The sequence below is a fragment of the Osmia bicornis genome, chromosome 2 (genome assembly GCF_907164935.1).
Source record: "Osmia bicornis bicornis chromosome 2, iOsmBic2.1, whole genome shotgun sequence".
In the NCBI taxonomy this organism is placed as follows: Eukaryota; Metazoa; Arthropoda; class Insecta; order Hymenoptera; family Megachilidae; genus Osmia; species Osmia bicornis.
Window position 1 is genome coordinate 13,891,779 of NC_060217.1, and position 25,821 is coordinate 13,917,599.

At 29.0% G+C, this 25,821-nt stretch overlaps 5 protein-coding genes across 12 annotated transcripts; 2 read left to right on the plus strand and 3 right to left on the minus strand.

Moving 5' to 3' along the window:
- Positions 1-17: 17 nt before the first annotated feature.
- On the minus strand, positions 18-7,360 carry LOC114875808 (eukaryotic translation initiation factor 2 subunit 3). The gene is given in 10 exon segments (XM_046289030.1): positions 18-365; positions 445-548; positions 551-604; positions 713-857; positions 937-1,166; positions 1,251-1,409; positions 1,605-1,838; positions 6,483-6,593; positions 6,709-6,772; positions 7,191-7,360. Coding segments are annotated over 10 exon segments (1,410 nt in total). The 5' UTR covers positions 7,263-7,360; the 3' UTR covers positions 18-128.
- Positions 7,361-7,500: 140 nt separating this feature from the next.
- Positions 7,501-10,275, plus strand: LOC114875807 (dihydroxyacetone phosphate acyltransferase). Of its 2 annotated transcripts, none has more exons than XM_029186519.2 (6): positions 7,501-8,104; positions 8,184-8,594; positions 8,667-9,174; positions 9,234-9,517; positions 9,605-9,858; positions 9,938-10,275. In XM_029186519.2, the coding sequence occupies exons 1-6, from the start codon at positions 7,813-7,815 to the stop codon at positions 10,265-10,267; spliced, it is 2,079 nt and encodes a 692-aa protein (XP_029042352.2). In that variant the 5' UTR covers positions 7,501-7,812; the 3' UTR covers positions 10,268-10,275. The 2 variants fall into 2 exon arrangements, with proteins under 2 accessions (XP_029042352.2, XP_029042353.2); XM_029186520.2 differs by having other exon boundaries at positions 8,688-9,174.
- A 183-nt stretch (positions 10,276-10,458) lies between these two features.
- Positions 10,459-14,079, minus strand: LOC114875812. Of its 3 annotated transcripts, none has more exons than XM_029186529.2 (6): positions 14,010-14,079; positions 11,511-11,584; positions 11,200-11,440; positions 10,949-11,132; positions 10,691-10,857; positions 10,459-10,610 (listed from the first exon to the last, which is right to left on the minus strand). In XM_029186529.2, the coding sequence occupies exons 2-6, from the start codon at positions 11,543-11,545 to the stop codon at positions 10,464-10,466; spliced, it is 774 nt and encodes a 257-aa protein (XP_029042362.1). In that variant the 5' UTR covers positions 11,546-11,584; positions 14,010-14,079; the 3' UTR covers positions 10,459-10,463. The 3 variants fall into 3 exon arrangements, with proteins under 3 accessions (XP_029042362.1, XP_029042363.1, XP_029042361.1); XM_029186530.2 differs by lacking the exon at positions 14,010-14,079 and adding an exon at positions 12,118-12,566; XM_029186528.2 differs by lacking the exon at positions 14,010-14,079 and having other exon boundaries at positions 11,511-12,566.
- Positions 14,080-14,357: 278 nt separating this feature from the next.
- LOC114875804 (serine/threonine-protein kinase D3) lies at positions 14,358-18,860 on the minus strand. 5 transcript variants are annotated; one of them, XM_046289000.1, is made up of 13 exons: positions 18,289-18,860; positions 17,473-17,752; positions 17,259-17,390; positions 16,980-17,185; positions 16,626-16,905; positions 16,394-16,551; positions 16,229-16,290; positions 16,031-16,160; positions 15,806-15,938; positions 15,549-15,731; positions 14,725-15,471; positions 14,560-14,645; positions 14,358-14,478 (listed from the first exon to the last, which is right to left on the minus strand). In XM_046289000.1, the coding sequence occupies exons 2-13, from the start codon at positions 17,735-17,737 to the stop codon at positions 14,365-14,367; spliced, it is 2,496 nt and encodes an 831-aa protein (XP_046144956.1). In that variant the 5' UTR covers positions 17,738-17,752; positions 18,289-18,860; the 3' UTR covers positions 14,358-14,364. The 5 variants fall into 5 exon arrangements, with proteins under 5 accessions (XP_046144956.1, XP_046144954.1, XP_029042345.1 ...); XM_046288998.1 differs by having other exon boundaries at positions 18,211-18,859; XM_029186512.2 differs by lacking the exon at positions 18,289-18,860 and adding an exon at positions 17,974-18,079 and having other exon boundaries at positions 17,004-17,185.
- Positions 18,861-19,063: 203 nt separating this feature from the next.
- LOC114875818 (bifunctional glutamate/proline--tRNA ligase) lies at positions 19,064-25,754 on the plus strand. Its single transcript, XM_029186547.2, has 13 exons — positions 19,064-19,309; positions 19,441-19,623; positions 19,721-20,121; positions 20,204-20,555; positions 20,641-20,812; positions 20,902-21,303; positions 21,369-21,819; positions 21,883-22,098; positions 22,162-23,697; positions 23,784-24,185; positions 24,258-24,649; positions 24,724-24,867; positions 24,956-25,754. The coding sequence occupies exons 1-13, from the start codon at positions 19,267-19,269 to the stop codon at positions 25,119-25,121; spliced, it is 4,860 nt and encodes a 1,619-aa protein (XP_029042380.2). The 5' UTR covers positions 19,064-19,266; the 3' UTR covers positions 25,122-25,754.
- Positions 25,755-25,821: the final 67 nt, after the last annotated feature.

Below are 25,821 nucleotides of genomic sequence, written 5' to 3' on the forward strand. Positions count from 1 at the left end.
TTAAAATTAATACGCAATAATATGTATTTCATACTTTATTATAAACATTTCAAGCAACATTTTACGTTGTAGAAATTACGTTAAATCTCTTTATATTAAATTTGAATGCTTTATGTATATTTCTGAAGTTATTTTCGGTCAATAACTGGTTCTATAGTTTGTCCGCCACAAATTTGACCCCAACCAATTAAACGCCAATGTTTCTCAACACGACGCGACAATGCAATCTTTTCGTCGATTTCTGTACAGACAGGATTTGTTAAACTGATTTTAGCTAAATCAGCACGAGTGGCCAATACACGACCTCCAGTACTTAATGATCCAATATTTACTAATAGTACTTCATTTCTCGATAATTTTGGTACCTATTGAAAATATTTCAGTTATAAATCACTATAAATATACAATCGTTTGTATCTTTATAGAATGCACTTACCCTTGCACCTTTTTGTCACCTTCTGTTCTAACTCCCAATAATCGTTTCAAAAGATAATATGATATCTCAAGTTCAATAAATATTTTTGGCAGAGCTCCTACGGCTCCCAAAATTGACCGACTAAACGATCTGCCCGACATAATGTAGGTTCAATTTTTGTTCCAACACCTTCAAATTAAGGTGTCATTTAAGTATCACCGTTACATTTTATTCTTACGTTTTATTCTTAAACAATGTCTTCTTCAAGTTAATCAATATACATATAACATCGCTTACCAATAAGACCACCAGGAACAGCAAACTGAAGTTCATTTTGCTCTGCAAATAATGATACTATCCGCGAAAATATAGGTCGACAAGTCAATTTTCCTTCACTATCCTTGGACACTAACCCAGGGCGAACTTCAATTTCCATACCCACCTATAAAACATCGGATACATTAAGTAAGATGCTTTATACATAAATCAAAAACGAGTGTAAAAACATTCTTCTGTTATACTTTTAATACTCCTCTTAAAATACTTCCTCCAGCAACGCCTCCTTTGAGATCATCAACTTCACAACCGGGTTTATTTACATCGAATGATCGAATTACGATTAATCTCGGTTCAGAAGTAAAATCTCTTATAGGTACTGGAATTTTCTTAGTGATATATTCGCATAATACTTCAATATTATACTTTAATTGAGCGGAAATTGGTATTACAGGTGCTCCTTCAGCAACGGTACCTGATTAAACACCCGATTTGTTAGATACACGTTGAGAAAACAGAAAATACATTCTGAAAAATCATTAAATTAAGATTAAATTACCTTGAACAAATTTCAAGATTTGTTCGTATTGTTCCTTTGCTTGAGCTTCTTTTACCAAATCTATTTTGTTCTGCAGGATTACAATGTGTTTCAGTTTCATAATCTCAATAGCAGCCAAATGTTCTGATGTCTGAGGCTGAGGACACGATTCATTGCCAGCTATAAATAAACATTTAGTATTTTTTCTTTAATATCGTCGAAAAATTTGATGAGTTAACTAATGTCTCCTTACTCAGAATATACTGCTTAATAACAGCCTAAATAATTATGTTTTTCAGATTCTACTGTATGCATGAATTATTGTTATATAAATATTAATACATTTAATAGTCAAAGATATTAACAAATGTATACCAATTAAAAGTAAAGCTGCATCCATCACTGCAGCACCGTTTAGCATAGTTGCCATAAGGATATCGTGCCCAGGACAATCGACAAAGGACACATGACGTACCAGTTGAAATCGCCCAGAACAAACTGGTCGTAAACAAGGAAACGAATCATCTTTACTTGATCCTCCAGATATGTAACATCCCGGTCTTGGGCATTTTTCATTATCACATTTGTAAATCTTTGCATTTGCATATCCTAAAACAAACCAAACGAATGCATGGCTCTTTAATAGAATAGATATGTACATTCCTAACAAACACTTTGATACTTAGTTTTAGAATAAATACTTTTCTTGCTAAGATTAATCTTCCTGCAGGAGAAGTAGTTACTGTAATACTATAATATCCAAAAATTTAATAAAAAACAAATTATTTAAAAGATTAACTGCTGATGTAACACATACATATTTATTTTTTCATGCATTACATGTATACAAGTGGAAAATTTCTTTTACACATAATATTAAGTAACTTAATGATATTTAAAAGTAAAAGTAAAAGTAAAATTAAAAAACAAAATACAATATCGACTTTGGTAAAATTGTTGCATTTTGCTTAGTTTGATATCTTTGTTAATCTAATTTTTCAAGATCTTCCTTTATTGTGACCATCTAAAACGTTCATCGTATTTGTGCGTAAGAAATTTCTATCACCTATTTAATAGAACTTGAAACTGCTAAAAATATGAATGATCAGATAATTTCACAAATATCCATACGAATTCTACTTAAGGTACATACAAAATATATTAGCTAAGTTGTACCAAATTTTTTTTTATTTTTATATTTTATTTATTTCACAATACGTATAATGTTTAACGCATTTAATTATTAATTAAATAAATTACAAAGATTAAATGTTATAACTAGAAAAATAACACTTTGCTATAATGTTATAATTTCATAAAATATCAATGCAAATAGAGTAAAACGTAACAACATGTAAATTATGTCGTAAATAAAAAAATGTATGAAGATTATGTAGCGCAAAGTGTTTATTTCATAGACTAGCAAAACATGTACATAACGAATTTTTTTAAGAGAAATGCCGAAAAAATGCTTAAGAAACGTACCCTTTTAAATCTACGCTCCATTAAAATCTACATAATGTTCAAATATCTAAAAACGGTGTAAACTGTGAACATATAAACATCGATTATTTTATTAATATTGCTCTAAATTCTTCTAATCGGTAATGTTTTACTAGCGTGACGAAAATAACAATTACAACAATTAATTGTACAGAATCGTGAAATGTACTATTTTCAATGTAATTACCGTCAATTAAACAAATTATATGTTCATATAGATATAATTCAGAAGAAGAAGAAGAAGAAGAAGAATGTTTTGCTTTTTTCAAGTATTTCTTTAGATCTATGCATCACTAAAAATACAATAGTGTTTAGCAAATACATTTCTTCAATAATAATTTGTACAATCATAAAATATTATTGTATCAATTTATATGTATAACTTGATAATAATTAATAATATGTATAATAAGGGCATGTAATAATTTGTCATTCTTTTTTTTATAGAATTCTGCGTGTACAATTTGCTACTATAGAATTAAACATCGAGTTTGTTTTAGTATGTAGTAATATAATAAACTTGCAAAGTATAGTCTAAAACAAATATCGCCTGCAACTTTGAGCACCACATTTGCACAGTGTTTTACTACTTAACAAATCGGATTCCGGTGCCTCTGAATGTACTGCAAACTCTTGTGGAAATTTCGTGGTAATGTCTACATTTACGTTCTTCTTTATTGACATATTTTGTACTATAGAATTTTCACTATTTCTTGAAGATTGGCATGTATAATCGAAAGTAATCTCTTCATTCTTCGCAATATCCCTAGTTGCAAACAAGGCAAGCTTAGGCAGGTTTGGATCAAGACAGTTAATCCATATTCCATAAACCGCTAGATTTGGATCACAGGAATGATTAATGAAATGAGAAATGTTTCCATACATGGCAGCATCAACGGTATATGGACATTGCCCTTCAGTCTCATTATAATCAAGATCAAAGAGATACGTTTTTTCCAGCAGCATCATATTTCTTTCCACGTTTTCAGCTTCTTCGCTTGTAATCACTTCGCCAACGTACTCTGTCACGAAAGTACCCTTTTTAATTGCTTTTAAAGTTTTCACACCCCAACCTCGTCCATTGGCAGTTCTAAAAATGCAGAATTCCATTTTGGAGCCGCGTTGTACTACTCGATTTATGCAGCTTATGTCACAGCTGCATCGTTTGTTACATTCGTATATCGGCGTGCCAGGAGGAACTCGGACTTTACATGATGAAGTATAGGGACATAAACCATCATTCTGAACAAAGCAACATTTTGTTTTAGAATTACAAATCTTACATTCACAACCAATAGGTGGATCGTCAGGTATTATTACACCATCACCGGGTAAATATTCATCTATGTAACAGAAGTCTTGAGGCGCTTCTTCTAGGTCTACTATATTTTCCACTTTTATTAATGGCTTTCCATTTGCGATGCTATTCATTTCATTTGCCCAATTGGTTAACGATTGCAATTGTGCTTTCCTCAAGTCAACAAATAACATAAGAAGAATGTCATGCTTTATAGACCTTGTCATTTTATCAGTTCTTTTAATCTGTGCGCATTTGAAAAAATTATGTATCTTTTTGTATATTACATCTGTTTCTATCCAAACAGATTTTAATGTTATACCGCTATGTTTAAGGCGATTTAAATATATCTCTACGTCTCGTCGACTGGGATAGAAGTTCATTTTTTCCTGAAAATTATTAAGCAACTTTGATCTGTGTATCTCAAACTCTCGTAGTATATCTGGACAATTTACTAAATTCGACGCTGGTTCCCAACTATTATATTCCGAGTCCCAATTTTTCCATTTAATTAAATAAATTAACACGCCATTTTGTTCTCTTTTTCCAAGAATTTTTTCTACTTCCCAAAGATTATTTTTCGATAGTACAGTTTTCATTTCAGTTTTACTACCCTGTCTTATATCCTCTAATACAATTTTCAGTTCCTTTAATCGAACATTCCCTAAATTACATTTAATTCCACGTCCTTCAACATTGCTATTATGATTTAATTCGTTCAGTCTTATGTATTTGACATTAATTTCCTGATTTTCATCACAGCTACTATTGTTCTTGGAGTTATTTTTGGTTATTCCTTGTTTCTCAGCGATTTGTTTCAAGGCGACATTAGTGTTGACTGAATCACAGTTCGGTGACTGACTAGAGTCATCACCATTTTCTTGAGAAGGAATGAATTCTTGTTCGATTTTCCGTTGTTTGACGATTGGTCGAAGATTCTCTGAAGAAGCTGGTCTTTTTGCTCGTGTAGAAGGCATTTTGCTTGTACTGCCAAGAGTGTCTTCTTGTTCCCCTCTGGTATCGTCCACTGCACGAGCGTCTGTAATGCCAAACATTTAAAGGATGTCATTCTCCTCAGTCACACTTTTCCGTATTTCATTTAACTTGTATAATTGTTTCTCCGTTTTCTATTAGCCTTTTAGCATAACGTATCACCTTATACTTTGAAAATTCCTTGAATCCTCTTCATTCTTCTCTTTTATTTACTAAATAAATATTTGGTGCAATTAAAAAAGTAACCAATATAATTCATAAAATTTTGTACAAAAGGAAGGTGCTATTTATTTAAAAGTACATATTGTAAAGTTATACACCTTTTTTCAACATTTATATCAAACTGACTGGACAACAGCAAATATGCATTGAAAATTGTTTGCACCTTATCAAATTCATACACTGTAGTATTAATACATGACGTAAATATACATAATGCATGATAATAATGATATACGTTAGTTTTTGGAAATGTTAATAAAAATGAACATAGTCATAAAGAAAGAAACAACTCGTGTATGTATATCGTGAACACGTTGATTTATCTCTGAAATTATTTTATAAGTTCTACAACAAGGTAACGGTGGGATTTCAATAAATAAAATACACAAAATTTGTAATTTTTATTATTTTTAACATACTCCAAATTTAAACTTACATACAATTTCTATATTAACACATTATTTTAACCCTTTGCAAATGAAATATTTTAAAATATGAAAATATATGCACATAAGAACTTTTATATCTAAAATATTTAAACATAATTTGAAACAATGAAGTTTTACTATCAAAAGTTTATTAAGTTCTTTCATAAAGGGTTACAATATAACAAACTGTGTGTTTATGTAGGCAATATATAACGTATTCTTTTCTGTCGAATACACCTATATATATATATTTCATTATTAATTACAAATCACATATATTATAAAGTTACAGCATGTTATGAATGTACTTACCTTATTTTTTTCACTTTCTAACATAAAAAGTATATTTCTATATTTAAAAAATTTTTAAATCATTGAAATTATACATTCTAATAATTGTCTTTTTACTTTTGAGTTTTATTTTTGGTAATTCTCTTATATTATTATAAATTTATGAATACAACATCAGTTACAACACAATTATATCACAGTTAATCACATACAGCAAGAAACACAGTTCACTGAACTTGGCTTTTTAAACAGCTGTAGATGTAGTACTTTTACATGTAAAAAATACTACAAATTATACAGTATTGCATATTTCAAACCATTCATGCTAAGAATACCAGTCTCGTAAAAAAGATTTGTATAGCTAATAAAAAAAATGTAAAAAAGAGAAGAAAAATAAAACTGACCCTGAATTATTAACGTAAAATAACTCTCACTGTGCACAAATTTGGAATAATTCATTTAATGTTGCAAAGAATATTATGATATTTAATTTTAAATAACAAATTAAAATCTACTTACCAAGTTTGATTGTAATATTTCTCTCTAATTCATTTTTAAAACGAACAGTTTGTACTCCTGATATAGCTTTTACAATTGTAGACTTTCCATGCGCTACATGACCAATAGTACCTACAGGAATATTATGTGCTTTGTAATACAATAGTTTTTATCAAAACATAATACTTAATTGTTTAAAAAATAATAAAGAAAAAGAACTTTTTTTAATGATACTTATAATACGTACCAATATTAATTGTTGCTTGTCTGCTAATAACTTCACGAGATAATGTAGTTAATTTACTAACATCCTAAACAATAAAAAAGATCTGTAAATTTAAATTCTAGTACAAGGTACTTAGTGTTTAGAAATTCTTATATGTATTATTATTATTATTATTATTATTATTATATTAACAAATCCTTACCTTACTAGTAATTTATTAACAATATATAAATAAAGGGTAAATGTAATAAACCAATAAGAATTTTATCCAGATGTCATTAATGCGTAACAAAACATGATGGTATTAGTAATTATACATTTTTTAAATAATACAAATATTAAATTTGATACTATGTTCTCTAATATTCGTTAACGACAATTTTCATTCAAGTTAATGCAAATTAAAATTATTATAGTATAGCAACACTACAAAATGAGGTTATGCGAAACGTGATGCAAGCTTGTCACATTATGAGGGTACAATCGGTACAATTATTACTTACTAGTTTTGAGAGATCTTGTTTATAAAGATTCGGTTGACCTGTAGTCACTCCAAGGCCTTCTTCACCACCCATAATCACTGAATCGGTATTTACCACACGTAAACCACACGAAGAACACTTCGAAAAAAGCAATTATTCATTTAAAATCAACAGTACAAATGACTCCCAAACCAGCAAGAAAGCCAAGAGGGCGCGAGCAGCGCTAAAAGCACAAAAGGAAGTTAAGGCGATGCGAGCGTTGAGGCCGAACTCCGAATTCCGCGTCGGTAAAACAGTCAACGTTTCATCGAAAATTAGGCCGAACAGAAACTAATTTCCAAAAGTCTCGCGGGATGACACAGGGGCAAGAGGGGATACTAAGCAACTCATAAGTAAGGAGTTCTTCTTATGGACAGCGCTGATGTATAGCACGAATGTATATGTATATATATAAGTATTTATTTATGTATGTACATATACGCATGTGTAAAGTAAACAAAATCGAAGGGAATTAATTATGATTTGAATTGAAAATCACTTGATCAGTGGACTTTAGTTACACTCTAAATACGCTTCGAATGGAATAACCGCCTATAGTAGAAGAATAGGCTATTAGGTCTCTCGAAAACATTTTATTTTCAACATGGAAAAATGTTCAGAATTTGTAGATTTACTGTCTGTAAGACGAAAAGATTGTGATCTTTTATGGGCTTCTCGACCTATGGATCCATTGTTACCACATAAACTGTCACCAGAATCTAAGTATTCCAGAAATCAACTAATTCAAGCAGTCTTAAATGATGAAAAAGTTAAACTGGCAATCATTTCTTTGGGTGCAGTACATAATGTAGATGTAAAGAAAATTGCAAAAGAAGCATATATAATAATAAATGAAATGGCTAGTAAAGCGCACTTAGCCACTGTTCGTTGGATTGGTAAATTTCATTTCTTTTAATTTAAATTATATTTCTTATTTGTTATTCACTTAAATTATAAGTGAATTTTATTTGTCAGGTATAATCATTACAAAAGTCCTTAAAAGAATCTTCTCAAGTATTTACATAAGTGAAAATGCGATACATAAATTGAAAAAGGAAATGCAAATTTCACAAGTACAATATGTTTATGTACCATCTCACAGAAGTTACTTAGATTTTATATTATTGTCATATATCTTATTTTCTTATGATATGGCACTTCCAAATATTGCAAGTGGAATGGACTTTTATCATATGTACATAATAGGAGAATTACTAAGGAAAACAGGTGCATTTTATATGCGGCGTAGCTTCGCCAATGATTTATTATACAAAAGAATATTTGGTACATATGTTATGTCATTAGTAAAGCATAGTGACCGAGCAATTGAATGCTTTATCGAAGGTACTCGAAGTAGAAGTTTGAAGAGCATAGCACCAAAGTTTGGTATGTAAGAATTTAAATTTTATTATAATTACTCGGCAATGAAAAATAATATAAAAATGATCTTATTTATAGGTCTTTTATCAATCATTTTAGAAACTTTATTAGAAGGCAGTGTACCTGATATACATTTTATACCTATAAGCATTAATTATGAGCGACCACCAGAGGAATTATTATTTGTATACGAACTTTTAGGAGTGCCAAAACCAAAAGAATCTACAGCTGGCCTTCTTCAATCTCTGTCTATTTTACAAAAATCATACGCTTATGGTTGTGTTGTTTTTAACATTGGTGAACCTATTTCTGCATGTCAGTTTTTAAGTATGGAACATCGTAAAGCAAAAATATTATCACCTCATGCAAAGTTGCCGACAGCTGTTACTAAGAAATTGGCCTACTGTATAATAGATTCGCATAAAAAACATACAATTCTTATGCCTTTCAATTTAATTGCCTTATTGTTTAATGAAAGAGCTCAAATGTATCCAGATGATCCATACACGTTAGATAGTTTAGTTAATGATTATTTATGGTGTAAAAATCTTATGCATACATTCAACACAATGGTACATGTAGGGAGGTAAGTTCTAAAAAGCAGTATTTTAGTATCACATTTGTTGTAGAAACAATTTTATGTAGGTCAGTTGAAGTAAGCGATGTGAAACAAGAAATATTAGATACCTTGAAGCCTCATGAAGAATTACTTGTATTTGATACATTAAAAGTTTTAAGACTTAAAAAAAGACATAAAACAAGAAAGCTGACAAGCAATATATCTTTCAAAGGACATATGTTATCAGAAACAACTATGAGAATAGCAGTACCAGTTATTAACATTTCAATTTATTTAAATCCTACCTTGTCATTTTTAATCAAACCAGCCATTGTCACAATAGCAATAGGAATGGATAAGATTAAGTTTGGTAATGTTGAAACAATTTAGTTCATTTATTATTTATATATTTAGGATAGCAAATCAATCATTTTTTATATTATTGCCTTACATGCAGGAGTTGCTTTTAAACGATATATATTACTGAGGACATTATTAAGTACAGAATTTGCAATGCCATTAATAGAAGATGAGTCTGCAATGAAATCAGAATGGGAAGAAACATTAAATTTATTGTTAATTCAAAATTGCATAAGTATTCAAAATGGTACATACATACAGAGAAATAATACTAAAATATTTTCTCTTTTGTACAATGTAATACTGCCATTTATAGATACAGTATATGTTACATGTCTTGTTTTATTTGAGGTAAAACTAAAAACTGTTAATATTATTTTGTCATAGAATTTTTAAGGAACTTTTAAATATACACTTTTTTGTATTACAGTGGGATGAATTGAAATTAAATCAAGTAACACTACAAGCAATTTTAATTGAAACACAAAAACAAGTAGAAGAAGCATTTCTTAAAAACAAAGAATGGGGACAACATCCATATTCTTTATCACTTGATTTAGTTAATACAACAATATCCAATCTCCTGTTACAAGGTATTCTGGTGTCATCTGAAGAAAAAAATATGTACCACGTTGATAAAATTCAATTAGCACTAATTCTTACACAATTACAAGACCTTTCATTACAAAGACCACCTGGTTCGTATCGTAACATAATATTATTATCGATATTATCACCACCTGTAGCAGCTAAATTATAAGTATAAACTATGTAGAATAAAACTTTTAGAATATGTACTAAAATGAATTAAAATTAGATAAACAAAGAGTTCCTTTACTTGGGGCAATTTCAACATAATTAGCGTCTCGTAAATTGCTTTAGTCTATATTAGTTTTTCTTAACTCGTTTTTTATTATAAAAATTACTTAATACTATGATATTATGATATAAATTAATTAAGATCTGAATGAAAAATTATCTATGTTTTTAAATATCATAATTAGATCATCGTCAAATTTGTTCATAGATCGTTTTCTTCTTCCAAGAAGCAAAGTTGCACCTGTAGTAGTTGGCATAGAATTATTTATATTCCTAAATAAAAGCTGGAAAGAATTATTACGTAAAAAAATAAATGTTAATTATTATCGCTGATGATGATATAGTAAAATACGTGATTAATTACCATGACTAATCTAATAAGATATACTGCAAATGTAAGAAATGAAATAGCCATCAGTGCACCTTCTATGGAAGGAAATCCTGCAGCATGATCATTATCATAACCGTGATCATAATGTTCAACACCTCTTTTCTGTCGACCAGTTATTATAGCTTGTGTGAGTTGAGATTCTAAACAGATTAAATACATATAAATGTGACACATTTACATGTCACGAACACTAATAAATTTTTGTTGTTAATATTAGTTTGTTATCATTACCTATTTCAGCGATTAATGTATTTTCAAACATTTTTAAAAATTGAATTTTTCCTTCACTCGATGTAAGCTGTAATTTTAAAGTTTGATGAACACTTTTAAGTGTATCCAATGGTAGATATTGAAAAATTTCTTCATTAGTAGAAATCAAAGATTCATTAAAGTACTCTTTCTTTAATTTTTGTTCCTGAAAAATAGAAAACAGAAAACAGTGCTAAACAACTTAAAATTAATTGCCAGAAAGTTTTGTTTACCTTGATTAAAGGAATTGCTTCATCTAACTGTACGTTTTCTTCTTTCTTGGAAGGTGTTTGAATCATGGGTTCAATAATAGTATCTTTTATTTTATGAAAAACGTGTTCAATATCGTCATTATTTGTAGTTTGCTCTATTTGTATATCTTTATAAGTAACATTTTGATATGCGTGCAAAAACTGGTCTTCTTTAGTTTGTTTAGTAAACTTATGAAAGTGATCTTGTTTTGGTGTAGATATTCTATGAATAAAAAATGAAGAATGTTAATATATATTAATAAAATATAAATTAATAATGATTTTGTTCTTACCTGTACACTTTTGTTTCATCAGAAAATTCAGGCATATCAATCCATTCTGCCAAATTGAATTTCAGCAAAAATATCTTGAATAGTATCATACTTATTACAAACATTTTATGTAATTAACCACTATACTTTTTTATAACAATATATTTATAAAACATACATATATATGTAATGAACAATTATAACAATGTTTATTGCGTAAATGAATTGATATCATGAACTTGATTTAAACTCTAGAAAGAGACTAACTGTAAAGGTGCTTGAACATGTAGCGTGACACTGTGCAGGATGTTATTATTTCAAGTAGTTCTGCTAGGCTTAATGAGGGCAAAGATTATGCAGCAACAATATTAATTCACTACTGTCTTGTTTAACGTCTGATATGCCAAATTTTGTATATTATTATTTTGCATCTAATTTTGAAAATACAGAAAATTTGATAATATAAATGAAAAATTTCAAATTATGTATGTTTTAGCAATAGGGACAAAATGTTATAAAACATCATTATCACTGATCGTTCATTTATTCACATTATCATAACAGTTAAGATAATAATTTAACATTTTAATATTTTTATGAAAATCTGTTAGTTTTGCTTAACATCTACCTGTTACAATTTATTTTGTCTTTCAAGTACTTCTTGTTCAGTTATCTAGCTATGAAAAACAAAATTTTAGTATAAATAAAACACATTGTTCTTATAAAATTGAATGCTCTTTTATAAAGCTTAAAATCTTTTTTAAGTAATACAAACTTTTAAAACATACAGAATATGTACAAATAACTCCCCTTGTATCAATTATACATACTTGGAATGATATAATCAATATATTTTGTAAGCAAAATGTAAAAACATGTTACATATTACATTAGCGCTGCAAACATACACGTAAAATGCTCTAACTGTAACAATGATTATTGACATTGCACAAATTTTTTGCATCTGGATTTATTATATCAGTAATATTGACTGTTCTACTTTATTATAACACATAATAAAACATTTATAATTAAAAACATAATAAATTATAATTAAGATAATTTGAGTAGATACATTTTTTAAAATATAGGCCCCATATTATGTGTTATAATTTTATTCAATATTACATTAATTACATACTTAAGATAAAATTAAATAGCTTGCAATTAAAAATGTTAAATAAATGATATATGAATAATGTATGTAAAATATGTGAGATTCAATTAATGATAACTGAAACAACTCCTCTTATTCATAAAATACTTTCAGGAGATACAATAGAAATAATATCAGAAAACATTTTTCAATTTGGAACGTTTATACCTATATTTTTTAGTAAAGACATCATGTCAATCATTACTATTCAAAAGCAACTCAGTCTTTATAAGTTTGAGATAAATTATTTTCATAATTTTTACTATCATTATAATTTAACAATAGTAATTGCAATAATTCAGAAGCAGTAAAAAACAGTAAAAAACAGTAAAAAGTTATTTTTAATATCATAGTTAATAAACTATTATTTTCTATAACATGAACTAACAAATTCTAATGATCACACTGCAGAAAATATCTTAAATTTATAATGAACGCCTTGAATGATAATTAATAATTCGATATAGTAATTGGAATGAATACATTGCCTAAACAAATAAAACATATAACTGACGTAGTTTTTTTTTTTCTAAATAAATTGACTATGGAATGTTGTTTCTTCAGTAGAATAATGAAACAAAAAGCAAAAGAAAAAAAGAGAATAACATTATTTGGTAATGGAATAGAATGTTAAATATACTTTTCTATTTTATGTGTAGTGATGATAGAATAATTTTAACATTTTGTTTCCTACTTTCAATACAAAATTTATCACAATAGTAAATATTTGTGGTTACACATTTTTAATTATTTGAAATACAATTAATTGATTATTAATTTTTGTTGATGACCAAGTGAAAATTAATAATTCAAAACTTATTCTTCTTTGTATATTTATAAACAAATTTAAGTTCTTGAAAAATTGTATGTTTATTTTTAACATTGAAGCTTTTAATTTCTGAATTTGGGTATATAAGAGAAACAAGTGAAATATTAACTTTTGTATGGCATTGCATTATGTAAATACTGATCTAATCTATTAAGTTCTGTGCAAGTTACTATAATAATCTTAATCTTGTCATTAGTTTTAAAAGATGCCAAAAAATGTATTATATATACTATAAATATATACGTTTATACATATCGTTATGTTTCTATTTAAATTTAATTATTGGATTTTAAGCAATATTTGCTATATCAAGCTGAAGAACGTGTTTATATTAAGAGATTAGCACTTGTAAATTACGTATGAAACAATTATGTAAGTGATATTGAAATAATAGAACAACACGAAACAATTACTTATCTGGTAGTAAAAAAAAAACTACTTGTTAGAAATGTCACGATTGTACTATATCTATTATTTCCTGAAATATTTTTCATAATATCTTAATGTTAGTGAAACCGTATTGAAAGTATCTTACTGTATTAAAACATGTTCAAATTGATTATTAAAATTTCTCAAGAACTTTTATATTCTATTGAAAGTTTAATAATATATGTATGTATATATGTATATATTGCAGTCTAATCAAATATCATTAAGTAAAATTCTTATTCTCTAAGTAAAACGTTTTGGAAGATACGCTTATTGATATCGTATTAATGAATTTCTTTATATCTACAATGAAAGATAGAGTTGTACTTCCTTTCATAAATGTGTTCAAATCAGGCACGAATAAAACGTCGCAGCGTAGCTCGAGCACTACGAGCCCAACCTTTGTGTATCGACAAATTATTTGGCAATGTTTCGATGTTCAATGTAGGCGGGGTGGTCTGTCATGTGTGTTGATTACTATATGCTAGCCACCGAGCATCATCACTTTCGTGGGTCAAATAACGATATCCCACTTTTGCTTCTAATTCTCGTAAATCGCACCATGTTTGATAATCCTAAAAAGAGAAAACCACATTTAATAAAAATCAACATAATATTAGTATCCATTAATTATGAATAATTTTGTAAACCCTTGCCTGGAGCCACACGTGTTGTAAACTCTTATCTACAGTGAAACGTTTTCTCTGCTTTACTTGTAGTAAATTATTAATTAAATCAATAGCTGTAATAGAATAATTAATTGTAATAACTCGTATTGCTAGTATTAAATAAACGCATTTCATTTGGATAAGATTACATACCATCAGATGAGATTTCTTGCCAAGGAACTGGCGGATACATAAAAGCAGCATTTTGTATTTGTTCATTAATGTCTTCTTCCTCATTGAAAGGAAATGTACCGCTTAAAGATACGTAAATAATTACACCAACACTCCACATATCTAGAGACCGATTATAACCTTTATTTCTTAAAACTTCGGGTGCTAGATATGCTGGAGTACCTACAACACTTCTTCTAAAGCTTTTCTCTCCTATGATTCTAGCAAATCCAAAATCACATAATTTTACTTGTGTAAATTCGCTGTCGCTACTTAACAACACGTTTTCAGGTTTTAAATCACAATGTACTATGTTTTTGCTATGTAAATGTTTTAACGCTACTAATATCTGTGTAATTAGGAATTTAGTTATTCGTTCACTGAGACGACCACGCTCTGAACTTAATATCATTTCCAGCATGTCACCCTTTAACTTTTCCATAACTACAAATATTCGTTCTGGAGTTTCGAACATTCGTTCTAAGTTAACAACTCCGCTATGAGAGAGATTTTGTAAAATAGCAACTTCATTTTTAAGTTGTGCTTCTTGCTTCGTAGGAAAACGTAACTTATCAATAACTTTTATGGCAACCGCTCGACCACTTTTACGATGAATACCTCCATATACTGTACCAAATTGACCAGAACCCAAAACTTCATCTGGAAAGATCTCATACAACTGAGACATATCTGTAACATTTTCTTCAGGTTCGGTGGATTGTTCTTGATCTAAAATAAACAATTCATAACAGTTTCAGATAACAAATTCACGTATGTACTTGGAATTAAAACAAAAAAATACTTACTAGCTGATACAGTAGTTACTGGCATAAGTGCTTGTCTAATACTTGTTTCCCACGATCTGGCTACGTGTGCTCCTATACCACTTTCTGGTGCAGGAACTTGGCTACAATTATCTCCATATGAAGAATCTTCTCCTACATAATAATCCATATTGGCAGTTTTTAACTCAAAACAATGCATTGTTTCTGAAATAAAATAAATTCAAAATATCTGTAATATTTTCTGACAGAACATAATTGTTATAACATTGAATACATACGCGAACGAGATGTCGTAGCAGTTTCGATAGACAGTATCTCAACTAATGGAATTTCTTTGTAATATTTGGAACTACTTTCACTTTGAAATAATGTTATAGCCTTTGTATCAAGCCGCCAATAATGTTTTCTCCTCTGTAAATTATTAAATTCAATTTTAAACTTAAATATAGTATTTAGATATGTGCTTATGTATACATATGTATACTTGTAGGCTGAATTTTTACCACTGGATCACGACTTGTAAAATGTACCATCCAACCCTCCTTTAGAACTTTTGAACCACGTCGTTTTGTGTGTTTAACACTTTGCACTATACGCATTAGAGGAATATTATTGCTTGGGGTAGAGCTGCAACTAGTGCAATAATAATATAAATGACATATATATTTATATAGGTAATTACTAACAAAACATTAATTTACCTTGATGGTCTCGATTTTTGAAATTCATCACAAATAACATCATCATTACTTGGAACTTGATCCTATAAATATTATTTATGTTATTATCAAATATTTGACAAAACGAATAGGTATTAATTACAATATTGAAAATGTTTGTTTCTTAATCGTAACAAATAATTTTACAGTATACTCCTCTGATGCTTTTGTTTCATCTGTTGCAAATGATGAATGTTGAGGGGGTGATGGAGATTCAACATCACTGTCGCCATCGCCTTCTTCATTTCTGCCGTCGCATTTTCCTTCTGGTTCACTACCAACACCACTATCAGGATATTCACTACCTACATACAAATATTTATGGAATATTCATAAATGTAGGTAATAAAATGTAAATGAAGAAATTGTTTTCTGGTACCTGTATTGTCTCGCGGATTTTCTCCAGTACAGTCTTTAGGTATTTTTTCAATACATTTTTTATGCGCATTATATTGACAATCTTTGCACTGTAGGCCTTGCTTAAATAAACCACGTAATAATTTTTTACAATATCCACATACGGTTGGTCTGGTATAAGTATGTACTACAAACGTATGCGGAATTTTTATACGTGTTGCAAGTTCTCGCTCGACCCAAACTGGCCTTCCACCCAGGGAAGGAGAACGAGATTGTTTTGGAGCTACTATGCTTGGTATTGTCTAAAAATATAAAATTATTACAAAAGTTTTAAAAGCCATATAAATAAATGATTTACAGATATCTAAAATCCTACCAAAGTACTATTATTTTGACTTGCATTCGGTGTATTATTTGTACTATGATTATCATCGCTAATGCTGGTCAAACTACTAGTTGATCCTTGACTCGGAGATCTTGGTACATTTAGCATCGTTGAACTACGTCTTCTTTGACTGACATCGTGTGAGCAATTATTGGGTACTTTAATAACACATCTTTTATGATAATTCATTCCACAACCTATAAAGCAATGTTAATGTATTACTATTTGTCACTTAATTACTATCATAACAGTTTCATACATTATATTTACCTTCACATTTTAGACCTTGTCGAACAAGACCAAATAACATCTCTCCACAAAAATCACAAAATGTTGGAACTTTATACGAATGAACCGTTAAAGCATGGGGACGAATGGGAACTTCTTCATTTGGCACTTGTGCTATAAAAAACATAATAGTTATTTATTTTTCAAACTGTTTTATTGATTTTATGCTATTATACATATAAACCCAATAATTTACCAGTTAGAACAATTTCCACTAAGGTTTCATCAACAACTTCTGTTGCATTTGTAATAAGTTGTAAGATATTAGTAGAATTATAATCATGCTTAAATAAAAGCAATCGTTCAAACAAGTGATTTAAACCATGCTCAGGACACTTATTATTTATAAAATCGCAAGCAAATTCTTTTAGAGTTTTAAGAGTTAACGAACTGCTTTCAACTGTAATAGTGTCACGAATTAAACCAAATTGAAATAAAAATGTTACTTCTGGTCCCTCCATTATTAACTGGTTTATCTGTAATTAATAAATATATTAATAAATTAACAACATTCAAGGTAACTGATGTAATATAAAAATTGTTGATAGATAACTGCTTCAAATATTATTTTTTAAAAAATTTTAACAAAATGTATTGAATAATTATAGTATACAAAATTTGAATATGTAATTAATGTAGTGATTATAATTCTATATTTTTTACTTAAAAATTATAAATTAAATTTTAATATTTCAACCTTTTTATTTTCAACCAAGATATTAATATAATATAACATTATTTTTCTTTATCACTTGAAATAATTAGTACATCATCACACAAGAAATAATTAATATTGTTAAATTATTTAAAATGATAAATATTTTGAAGATTTAAAATACACCATACGAAGTTCTGATGCATAATAAAAAAAAATAGTGCTCACTACACTAACAAAGTGCAAACGTTTTATTTAAATAAAAACTGTATTACGTACATTTAAGTTAAGTAGCGGAATGTTTTATATTAAGATAGCTACTTTTAGATCAAGTTAACATTGATAGAACATAATTACTGTGACAGCAGATCCCAAGACTATCACCGAACAGCGTCAAATCCATGCCTGACACACATTCGTTGATGACATTTTACAGTTATCTCCAGGTGACCGACCCACCTTTGCGTATACTTCTGTTATATATTGTTGTATACCGGGTATTATGTATACATACACAGATGTAGATTAACAAAATAAAAAAATAAAAAAAAAAGAATAATCTACATTGACTGAAATATCGTTGAAAATGTATTAAAAATTATCAAAAACGCGCAAAAATTTTAAATGAATCAATCAATCTACTTTTTATATGTATATAGATTCGTTGATTCATACACCTGCATACGCAAAAATCTAGTGCTATATGCTTTTTACTACAGCTTATTAAAAACGGAATCCACATTATCACTGCCAGTCAAAAGAAGAAGAAAATAACTACAAAAAAAAGATGACGTTAAAAACAACTATTGCTATGAATATGAGTGTTTTATTTATTTTATTAAAAATCGCTTGTATTACTTAATTAAATCGTTTACATACACATTGTGTGACTGTTTTACACATTGTTGTATGTATATACATACACTATTTAACAAAAATATTGAAGCGTTAACTATTTGAGATTGTAAAATATAAAAAAAAAAAAAAATGGATATCAACATAATTTCTTTATCCGTTTAATCCTTTTTAATTCCTTTTAATCTGTATAAATACTTTAATATTTATATTTTGGTAAATTGTACATATCGAGATACCATTTTTTAATGAAATTAAATAATCAGTTGCATCATATATTTAGATAGGTGATACATATGTATATGTATGTATATACATAATATAAATATATATATACATATGTGTAAGAAAGTTCACCGTTCACCTATATGTACTTTCATAAGTGGGCACGAGCATCATTGCGCACGTGGAAGAGCAAGTTTAACCTGTAAAGTGGATATATAAATATATTTCTACTTAAATTAACATTTAATATAAAAAATGAATTTCAAACTTCTGCTCCATTCCAAAAATCCATCAACGGGTAAGTTGTGGGATGCTTAAAATTAAAAAAACTGTAACTTCAACGGTTTTGAAAGAAATAACAGATGTTGAAAAGACACAAAAATATTTTTTATTTAATAATATTAAAAGATATATCTTTAATTAATATAGAAGCCCTGATAGTGGCAGAAGTTATTAATTCTCAAAAGAAGGACAAGATTGAAATAGTTTGGTGCAATGATTGGAAAGGTGATGGAAACGTTCAATTGATAGATGATGATAATAAAGTGTTAGGCGAATGGAGTAATGATATTAGCCGTTACTTTGCTAGAACTTCATACATACAACTTTATGGTAAGTATACACTCTTACATATATATGTCTGTGTATATTTATTACATAATGATTTATTATTGTTTTTTCTCTTTTTTTTATAATATCTTTAACTTAGGTGGTACTAGTCCTTGTGAAAAGACTGAAGTTGACCATTGGCTCTCTTTTGCGATTGGACCTTTGGGATTTGTTCCATTGAAAAAGAGTGCACTACAATATCTGGATGATGTATTAATGACCACTACGTGGTTGGTGTCCAAGAAATTAACATTAGCTGATATCCATGTATTTTGTGCTCTTTTGGATAAGGAATTTTTACCAAAGTTCGAAAAACAGTTTGTTAATATAACTAGATGGTATAAACAAATGCTTTCATTGCCTATTATTGCACAGGTATTATTATCAGTTAAAAAGAATGCTAAATTACCTGTGCAATCTGAAAAAGTTGTTAGTAAGCAAAATGGACAAAGAAAGCAAGAAGGTAAATTTATTGATTTGCCTGGAGCAGAAATGGGTAAAGTGAGTAATTTATAATAGTAACTTTATTTTTCAAAGCATACTTTTTCGTCTGATGTATGCTTATGCGTAGTGTGTATGCTAGGTTATAGTGCGTTTTCCACCAGAGGCAAGTGGATATTTACATATTGGTCATGCTAAGGCAGCTCTGTTAAATCAGTATTATGCAGAAGCATTTCAAGGACAGCTTATTATGAGATTTGATGATACAAATCCTGCAAAAGAAAATGTAGAATTTGAGAAAGCTATTTTAGAAGATTTGGAGTTATTACAAATTAAACCAGACAGATTTACACATTCTTCAGATTATTTTGATTTGATGCTAGAATATTGTACCAAATTATTAATAGAAAATAAAGCATACGTAGATGATACTCCTGCTCATGTTATGAAAGAACAACGCGATCAAAAATTAATGTCAGTGAATAGAAACAATTGTATGTATAAACATTTAGTGAGTTAAATAGAAAAACCAAAACGAGAACTTTGTTTATTTGAAATGCTTATTTTTATTTTATTCAGCCGTGGAAAAGAATCTTAAGCTATGGAATGAAATGCAACAAGGTACTCCCAAAGGTCAGGAATGTTGTGTTAGAGCAAAAATTGATTATCAGTCAACAAATGGTTGTTTAAGAGATCCAACAATTTATAGATGCAAACCAGAGCCGCATCCTCGAACTGGAACAAAATACAAGTATCTATTACACATTCAAGAATTTTAACTCATTTGGTAAGATCTTTAACTATAATCAACAGTCACTAAATGTATTCATTTTTCAATAGGGTTTATCCAACCTATGATTTTGCTTGTCCCATTGTTGATGCTGTTGAAAACATCACTCATACGTTACGTACAACAGAATATCATGACAGGGATGTTCAGTTTTATTGGATAATTGATGCTTTAGGATTGAGGCGTCCTTATATATGGGAATACTCCCGTTTAAATATGACTAACACAGTTTTATCTAAAAGAAAATTAACTTGGTTTGTTAATGAAGGTTTGGTTGATGGATGGGATGATCCACGTTTTCCAACAGTAAGAGGTATTTTGAGAAGGGGAATGACTGTTGAAGGATTAAAGCAATTTATCATTGCTCAAGGTAGTTCAAGATCTGTCGTCTTTATGGAATGGGATAAAATATGGTCATTTAACAAAAAGGTCATTGACCCGATTGCCACTAGGTATATAGATAATTGTTTATATAAAAATATTCATCGAAATTATTTATGTAACACTATATTTTTAGGTATACTGCTTTGGATTTTGGTAAGCTTGTATCGGTACATATAAACAATGTAAAAGAAGAATGGCTAACGGTTCAAAATCATCCAAAAGATCCATCAAGAGGCAATAAACAAGTATTAACAAGTTCGCACCTATATATAGAAAGAGATGATGCAGACGTGTTGGTCGAAGGCCAAAATGCTACTTTTATTAATTGGGGCAATATATTGATACAAAAAGTTGAAAAAGAAAATGGTGCTGTTAAGCGAATAATAGCGCAATTGAATTTAGAAAATAAAGACTATAAAAATACATTGAAAATCACATGGCTAGCAGTACCTTCTAATAAAGATGATGACGACAGTAAAACTAATTTAATCCCGTGTTATGCTGTTTACTTTGAACACATAATACGTAAACCAGTGTTAGGAAAAGACGATGACTTCAAAAATTTCATTGCAAAAGATACAAGAGTAAGATTTCAATTTTTAAATAATTACCAGAAATAAGTATTATGAAATTAATAAATATTTCAGGTCGAGGTACAAATGCTTGGAGAGGTGGAGTTAAAACGAGTAAAAAAAGGAGAAATAATTCAGTTACAACGAAAAGGCTTTTTCCGTTGTGATGTCCCTTATGCTTCGGCAAGTCCATTTTCTTCCAAAGAACAGCCCTTAATTTTATTCCATGTACCAGATGGACATACGATAAGCTTAACAAAAACTGCTGTTAAAGAAACTACTCAGAAAAATGTATGTCATATTTTATGCTTTCGCATTCGATTATTAGATTAATGTATTATTATTGTTACTTAGGTGTCTCAGCTTGAAGTACAAGATGCAAACGTAATCAGTGAAAAAATTATTGCTCAAGGTGATAAAGTACGTTCTCTAAAATTCCAGAAAACAGATAAAACAGTAATAGATACAGAAGTAAAAGTACTTTTAAATTTAAAAGCTGAATATAAAGCGTACACTGGAGTAGAATGGAAACCAGGAATGATTCCAGATAAATCAGATAAAATAGCACCTTCTGATAAAAATAAATTATCTGAGGATATTATACAACAAGAAAAGAAAATTAAAGAATTACAAGCAAAAATAAACCAGGAGATGCAATATCTTTCAAATTTAAAAACAAGTTATAAAAATAAAATAGGTAGTGATTGGTCAAGAGCAAATGAAAATATAGCACAAAATGGTAAGTTGCCAGATTCACATGCCGAAAAGTTATCTAACGAAATTAAAAAACAAGGTGATAAAGTAAGAGAATTGAAGAAATCACAAGTAGACAAAAGTATTATCGATGTAGAAATAAAGAAACTTTTAACTTTAAAAGGAGATTATAAATCTATAACTGGTCAGGATTGGAAACAATCTAGTACCAGTACATCAAAAGCACCCAGTAAAGCATGCAATAATGTAATTAATAAAATGACCGATCACGAAAAAATAGCTAAAGAAATACAGAAACAAGGGGATAAAATAAGGCAGTTAAAAGCTACGAAAGCAGAAAAACCTATTATTGATCAAGAGGTAAAATTACTTTTGACGTTGAAAGCTGATTACAAAACTGCAACTGGAAACGATTGGAAACCATTTACCACACCAGTAGCTAGCGCATCAAACAAGGAAGAAACTCGTGTTAATCAAATTTTGGAAAGCATACAGAAGCAAGAGGATAAAGTAAGGCAATTAAATGAGTCAAAAGCGGAGAAGAACATTATTGATCAAGAAGTAAAAATACTTTTTGATTTAAAAAATGACTATAAGACATTAACTGGTCAAGAATGGAAATCAGTAAAACCTGATACATCGACTAAAAAGAAGAAACAAGAAAATATTTCTAAAACTGAAAAACAAAAAGGTACTCCAAACAAGGAAATAAGTAAAAGTGAAAGTACAAAAGATACAGATACTTCAAAAACTGGAACCAGATTAGGGTTAGAGGCAAAGAAGGCAGAAAATTTCTTTGAATGGTATTCTCAACTTATTACCAAGAGCGGAATGATAGAATATTACGATGTATCAGGGTGTTACATTTTTCGCCCATGGAGTTTTTCCGTTTGGAAAATAATTAAAGGATATATTGATGCAGAAATAACAAAACTAGGGGTTCAAGAATGTTATTTTCCTATGTTTGTCACACGATCAGTGTTAGAGAAAGAAAAAGCACATATAGCTGATTTTGCACCTGAAGTTGCATGGGTTACAAAATGTGGTGAATCAGATTTAGCGGAACCCATTGCTATACGGCCAACATCAGAAACTGTAATGTATCCTGCTTATGCCAAATGGCTAAGATCTGATACTGAACTTCCTTTAAGACTTAATCAGTGGAATAATGTAGTGGTAAATATAATTTATTGTCGTATTAAGAAACTAGACTTAATTATGCTTAAACAATCAATACATATATTTGTATTATGTTGTTACAGAGATGGGAGTTTAAAGATCCTAAACCTTTCTTACGTACAAGAGAGTTTTTATGGCAAGAAGGACATAGTGCTTTTGCTACCAAAGCTGAAGCTGATGAAGAAGTTCTTGTAATTTTAGATATATATGCTAAGGTGTACGAACATTTATTAGCAATACCTGTTATAAAAGGCCGAAAAACTGAAAAAGAGAAATTTGCTGGTGGTGATTATACTACTACAGTTGAGGCTTTCATTTCGATGAGTGGTCGTGCGATACAAGGAGCAACAAGTCACCATCTTGGACAAAATTTTTCTAAGATGTTTAATATTCAAATAGAAGGTGCTACAGAAGGAGATGAAAAAACGTTCGTTTATCAAAATTCATGGGGCTTAACAACTCGAACAATTGGAGTTATGATAATGGTATACATATGTGTTTTCTTTTTTTGATGGAAAAATATTTTTAAATAAAATAATTTCACATTTTATTTGTAGGTTCATGGAGACGACAAAGGTTTGGTATTGCCACCAAATGTAGCTTGTATTCAGGCTATCATAGTACCTTGTGGTATTACAGCAAACACGACATCTCAACAGAGAGAATTTTTATTCACTGAATGTGACAAATTATTGGATGAACTATCAAGAGATAATAAGCTTAGAGTTAAAGCTGATTACCGCAGTAATCGCACTCCAGGTTGGAAATTTAACCATTGGGAATTGAAAGGTGTACCTGTACGAATTGAATTAGGTCCAAAAGATTTAGAAAAAAATCAGGTTACATTTGTACGCAGAGATAATTCTGAAAGAGTACTTGCAAACAGATCTGAAGTACTTAACGCTTTATATACATTATTGGATAACATACAGTCAAGTATGCTTACTAAGTAAGTGTTATGGACTTGTCATAACGCATTTTATTTAATTCACTGTTATACATGAATAATGTTATTTTTAATAGAGCAAGAAAGGAATTAAATGAACACATCAAACGTGCAGATAATTGGAACGAATTTTGCGTTGAACTTAATAAAAAGAATTTACTGTTATCACCCTTTTGTGGGGAATCATCTTGTGAAGATAAAATTAAAGCTGATAGCGCACGGTAAATATTGTTAAAATATATTTCAGTGTTAATAATTGAAGTTGGTATGTTTTTGTATAATATAAAATATATTATTTTATTGTTATAGAGAGGACGCAGGAGAGGAACCTGGAATGTTATCAATGGGTGCAAAAAGTCTTTGTATACCATTTGAACAACCGACCTCATCAGTACCACTTCATAAACAAAAATGTATTCATCCTGATTGTCAAAATAAGCCGAAGTCTTATACACTTTTCGGTCGTAGCTATTGAAATTTTGTATAACTGACATTGAGTTACTTAATGTGATAAAATTTTATTTAAATAATATACTTTGAATAGATAATTTATAGTATCATATATATATATACATATATATTCATTTCAATGTTTTAAACTTTTGCATTTTAAATATATTTATTTTCACTTATTATTATAAATAATAATAGAAGTATGTTTTTAAATTCATTATGAAACAAAAATTTAAAGATTGATTTTACGTTATTTAAATGAAAGCGAATAAAAAGCTATAAATAAAAAAATACACTTCATACTATAAAAATACAGAAATAAATAATTCATCGTGAATGTGTCAGCCTTTTACTGATTTTTAAATCAAAATAATACTGTTTCAAACACAACATTCGTTCCATTACTTTACAATATACTTTATTGTACATGCAATATGGCGCATAATGAAAATTTTATTACCTTCAAATTATAGGAATGCATAGACAGTTAGAACTGAAACTGATATACAGGATTTACTTTATACTAAAAGCTGAAAAAAATATAATAACTAAGTACCAAGATTTTCAAGCCAGTTAAAATATAGCAATAATATGAGTTAATTATATTATATGCATGTACACATTCGTAAATATATATTTTTACAAAATTTACAAATTCTGTTTTGGTGTTATTAAAATTTTCGATACAACATATAATAATGATACATGAATATATGTATATA